Here is a 5,001-nt window from a genome sequence, read left to right as displayed (position 1 = left end):
AATTGGATTTTTGAGAAGTGTCTAGAATGAAAGTCTTTTATGCTCTTATTAATAAGATTTACTAACCTAAGTCGCGGGAGTTTGGCGGAAATTCGGGCGTTTCAAATTCAAAAGAGGCTTTGAGATTACGAGGTTGCAAGCCACTCCATCGAAAGCACTCACAGTTTCACCACGGCAATAATTACTACAGTACACGAGAGATGAAACAAGCTTCGTTCCTATTGCTGCTGCTGCTCTGGTACTCTGATTTTTACAGGTTTTTTCTTCTGGTCTGGTAGGTCCCAACTCCAAGCACTTTTATACTACTAAGAAAAACAAAAGAAAGGAGAAGAAAAGCGGACTGTTAATCCGTCGATTAGCTCGCAGTGGATTCAGAGATGCTACTGCTGGCGCTGCTGCTCTGGCCCGCCGCGGCTTCGGAGATGCTCTGCAGGGACGGGCGCCAGTGCCGGCCCCTGCCGCTCCCGGCCGGCTGCGCGCCGCCGGAGCCCCGGTGCCGGTCCTTCTCCCCCCGCTGCTTCGCGTTCGCGTTCGCGTCCTGAGGAGGCAGGAGCGCGTATAGGAATCAGTATACTGCTTCGTGCGGTTTCAGATAGGAAGAGGAGATTATCATCAGGAGAATGGAGAGGCACTGACCTTGTCAGAGGCGCCCTGCTCCGCCCCGTCGCCGCGCCGGAGCTGGTCGTGCTGCTGCTTGATGGCCTCGCACCGCCGCATCTTGTCGTTCTTCCTCGCCCGCAGCGCCTTGGTCACCTCTGCGCACCGCAACACCAACAAGCATCGATTAGAAACAGATTGCTGCAACGAACGGCGGAATCCAGGCACAGGAACGAGCTCCGCGCCATGGATGACACGGAAGAAGAGCACGGCGGCTCTCGATGTCGACGGACGCAGTCACGCAGGGAGAGTGGAGGACAGTACACGAACCTTGCGCGGTGATGAGGCGGTAGACCTGGCCGAGGTGAAGCACGTCCTTGGGCTTGAGGAGCTTGACCCGGGTGATCTTGGCGGCGGCGCCCGCGCCTGCGACGGCGGCCGCCGCGGCTGCCTCGTCCCCCGCGGCCGCCTTGTCGTCGGGGGAGAGGCGGAGGATGACGAGCGCGACGTAGTGGCCGGGGTTGGTCTTCATGACCTCGGCGGCCGGGGTGGGCCAGTAGAGGCGCTCCACCTTGCCGCCGGGGTGCTGTATGATGACCTCCGCCGCCTCGGCCGCCTGGCAGTTGCCCATCGCACCTCGCTTGTGCCGGCGGAGCTAGTGGCGTCTGGTGAGCTCTGGGGGAGGAGGGAGAGGGAGGTGGTGGTGGAGGAGGAGCAGAGGAGAGGAGAGCAGGAGGTCACGCAGTTGCCGTTTCGAGGGAAGTGGTGGCGTTAAATGTGGTGAAGGGAAAAGGCGCCGGCCATGAGGGGAGGGGAGTTTTGGCTGGCCCCATCTAGTCTCGTCTCAGCACACTGCAAATGGGCAATGGTGGACACGTGGAGCACTACTGCACTAAACTGGTCTTCTTTTGGAACATAAAAAACTGCAAAATTTCTATTATGAATTTGTCAAAACCATTCTCGCCACCGAAGGTAAGGGTAAAGGCGCCCTGCAAACGACATCACACAGTAGTCTACAAAAAGGTACTCCTACTAACAAACTGTTTGCCTGCCAGAGACCCTCGCCTTCTTCATCTCATGCGTTCTCACCCGTATCCGTTTATGTTATTCGAGAAGTATAAGAGCATCCCCACTCGTTTGGTCCTCAGGGGTTAAAAAAACGTCGTCCTGGGACGCGTTGGCTGAAATATCAGCTTGGGGCGGTCTGGTTCTCACCCGTCGCCCGAGGTGCCGATTTCGGCTCATTTTTGGAGTAAATTAGCCCATTTAGACCATCTCTAGTAGACCCATTAAAATCGCAAACTGCAAAAACTGGGATACGAGTTGGAAAAAGTGCATTTTAATGGTTCATTTTAGCTGCGGCTGCACATATACTATAAAACAAACTGTAAAATTAGAATAAAGAGCTCCTTCCTCCAGTCCGGCCGCTGCCGCCCCTTCTCCCAGCCGGCCACGCCGGTCGCGTCCAACCCCGTCGGCCGCACCCATCGCCCACAGGCCATGCCGCGTCGCCCGTCGGTCGCGTCCCGCCCCTGTCGGCCGCGCCCCATCACCGCGCCGGCCGCGCCCAGCCTTGCCCTGTCGCCTCCTCGTCCGCGCCCAGCCTTGCCGGTCACGCCCCGCCGCCTCGGCCGTCCGCGCCTTACTCTATTGCCAGCCGAGTCATGCCCCTTTGCATGCCGCGCCGGGAGGATTCCGGGGGCCAGGCTGAGGTCATGGGAGGCCACGGCTATGTCGAGCTCGTCCAATTCGAACCGGCGGTGATCGATTGCGGCGCCTAGCGGCCTTTTCCGGTGAGCGGTGATGAATTCCAGTGAGTTTAGGGCGGATTCCGGCAAACTCCGCGGCGGCGTGTTTGCTCCGACGAGGTTTGAATGGTATACGGGCCCCCCTAGATTCGGCCTTCCAACCTCCAAAGATAAGGGTTTCGGGTGGGCATTTGCGGTGGCCCTTAAAAATTTTACGGGTTGGACCACTTTTATGGTTTTTGTTCTGGACACTTTTTCGCCCAAAACTGTAAAACGCAAAAAATTTACGAGTTTGACCACTTATGCGAGGTCTGCTAGAAATGCTCTTATCAGCTCATTTTCGGCGCAAATTAGCCCACTATAGGCGCAAATTGACCAATTTCAGCCCGTATTCGGCGTACTAAGGGCACAAATTGAACCGAAGCTATTTTTATCACATAGTTCATCATAGAAAATCAATAGAAATCAAATAGTTCAATACAAATAGTTCAACAAATAAAAACTCATATTTCATCACGTCTCGAGCTAGGCGTTTCCCTTGAGCCTCCATAGGTGCTCCAACAGATCCCGCTGCAGTTGTTGATGCACCTGTGGGTCTCAGATCTCCTGACACATATTGAGGAAGGCAGTTCAAGTTGCCGGTAGCTGGTGATCAACTTGGGAAAGAGGACCCTGTATGTAATATGGTTCAGTGTCAAACACTGGCTCTTCCCGCTCGCTCTCAATAATCATGTTGTACAAGATGACATAACAAGTCATGATCTCCCACATTTGATCTTTCAATCTCCTTCTTTTTGGTAATGGATGACAATATATAGATCAAAGCTTCGACAAATGATAATATAAATGAAGTACATCGTCGCTTTGAGAAGTATGTGATAAGCAAGAGCTCCCCCTAAATTTGTGCATTATTTAAAATTTGCTTTTGAATGCAAATGCACAATCGTTTAGGATCATGGGTTACTCTTTCATGTCACATACATCTTGGTGGAGTGCTCAAAATGATAGAATATAAGATATGCACTCATCACCAAGGCAAGATATGAATGATCATACATAAGAGATAGAATATCATCATTCAAGCACACATTAAAGCATAATATGATCATACACATGATCCTAGAAGTATCTCACACACAAGCATAAATAGTGTATCAACCAAACAAGCAAGTAAACAAGTAGCAAGAGAGGCAAATGAAGCAAAACATTCACTCTCTTGAAGCCTATGATCTATACATTTTCTCCCCCTTTGGCAAAAAGGTACCAAAAAGCTTGAAAATGCATAGTGCTATGCGTCTCTATAAGCACGATCACCGGAGCTCCGGTGTGCGAAGGTGGCGTGGGGAGGAGTCCTGCAACAAATGCATCTGAAGAAGTCTGTGGAGCTGGTGGAGTTGCAACTGGAGGAACAACTGAGGCTGTAGCTGCTGGTGCTGAAGTAGTAGCCCTAGTGTCACTGGTTGGAACAGCTCCAGACCTTTGTGCCCTTGGCACTCTCTGAAAAATTCAGTGGTAGCTCTCCCTCTTCTCTCTTCAGCTTCTTCCTGGAGTTGCTCAACTGTAGTCTGGATCTCTGTGACCTTCAAGTCTAGATCATAAAACTTTGTCTCGATGATCCTCTCAAGACTCTCTTGATTTTGAGTCAGGGTTGCCAATCCTTTCTCAATTCTCACAGTGGCCTCAAGTAGATAGCTAAGCTAATCCTACTTTGTCTTGAGGTGTACAGCTGAAGCACCAGGAACTTGTGAAGTTTGTGCTGCCTTCTCTGCCTTTACTTTTTCCCTCTTTTCCTGAGCCTCTACTGATGTAGGATGTGAAGCATCCATGACAACCTCATTGTCCTCAGATTCATGCAACAGGGAATGGTGCTCCTTGTCCAAAAGATATATGTCTTTGCCCATCTTAGAGTTGATGAGCATCTGAATGTGTGGAGCATAGCTACATGATCTCTTCTGATCAGCAGCATTCCTCTTTATTGTCTCAACAATCAAGGTTATCACCTTGAACTTCTTTGGCACATCAAACATATGCAACAAGTTAATTGAATGCCCTCTGATCATCCTGTCATCTCCAGACTTGGGCAACAATGTGTGCCTTAGAATAGAGTTGATGGTGGGCAGCCCATACAATAGATAATATATTGAGCCAAACTTGTGAGTCTCCAAGGCAGCATCAGGAATCTTCTTGTACATGTGTGCCATGGAGTTGCGTCCTTTCCTAGGCTTGGCATATACATCTGTTGTCGGGGGGATGAACCCCGCGCAGGCAACGGAACCCTGATCCTTTTCAAAAAACAACGGGGCCGGCTTCGCCCCTGAAGCCGGCACGCGCTTGGCCGGGTCGCTCGACCCAGCCAAACCCCGCAACCCGGCCAAACTCTCCGACTCGGCCAGGCGCATCGACTCGGCCTCAACAACTAGCACAAGACAGCCGAACCCGTCGCAAACAAGGCTTCCTCAACAAGCCAGCTCCACCCATGGCGTGTTCCGCAACCCAGCCACGGGTCAGCTCCCGTCCCATCCAGGTCATACGATGGGACGACTCTTCAACCACTAACGACCGTGGCAACAGTGCCCCGCCCATGCTTCTGGTCAGCCGAAACGTGGCAACAGTGCCCCTCACCTACCCGCTGACCAGGGCCGGTGTGGCTACAATG

General features: G+C 52.0%; 1 protein-coding gene across 1 annotated transcript; it reads right to left on the bottom strand.

Moving 5' to 3' along the window:
• Window positions 1-201: 201 nt before the first annotated feature.
• LOC123116133 (uncharacterized) lies at window positions 202-1,388 on the bottom strand. The gene is made up of 3 exons (XM_044537135.1): window positions 928-1,388; window positions 637-755; window positions 202-538 (listed from the first exon to the last, which is right to left on the bottom strand). The coding sequence occupies exons 1-3, from the start codon at window positions 1,226-1,228 to the stop codon at window positions 356-358; spliced, it is 603 nt and encodes a 200-aa protein (XP_044393070.1). The 5' UTR covers window positions 1,229-1,388; the 3' UTR covers window positions 202-355.
• Between the last annotated feature and the right edge of the window lie 3,613 nt (window positions 1,389-5,001).

This window comes from Triticum aestivum, chromosome 5B (genome assembly GCF_018294505.1).
Source record: "Triticum aestivum cultivar Chinese Spring chromosome 5B, IWGSC CS RefSeq v2.1, whole genome shotgun sequence".
Taxonomy (NCBI): domain Eukaryota; kingdom Viridiplantae; phylum Streptophyta; class Magnoliopsida; order Poales; family Poaceae; genus Triticum; species Triticum aestivum.
This window is presented reverse-complemented; position numbering and strand designations above follow the sequence as displayed.

What these genes read in the sequence shown, in the direction of transcription:
- LOC123116133 (XM_044537135.1), bottom strand. Translation starts at nt 1,228, where the DNA reads ATGGGCAACTGCCAGGCGGCCGAGGCGGCGGAGGTCATCATACAGCAC. An exon ending in CCGCCTCATCACCGCGCAAG is followed by an intron (nt 756 to 927) that starts GTTCGTGTACTG and finishes TGCGGTGCGCAG; the next exon opens with AGGTGACCAAGGCGCTGCGG. An exon ending in AGCAGGGCGCCTCTGACAAG is followed by an intron (nt 539 to 636) that starts GTCAGTGCCTCT and finishes CTGCCTCCTCAG; the next exon opens with GACGCGAACGCGAACGCGAA.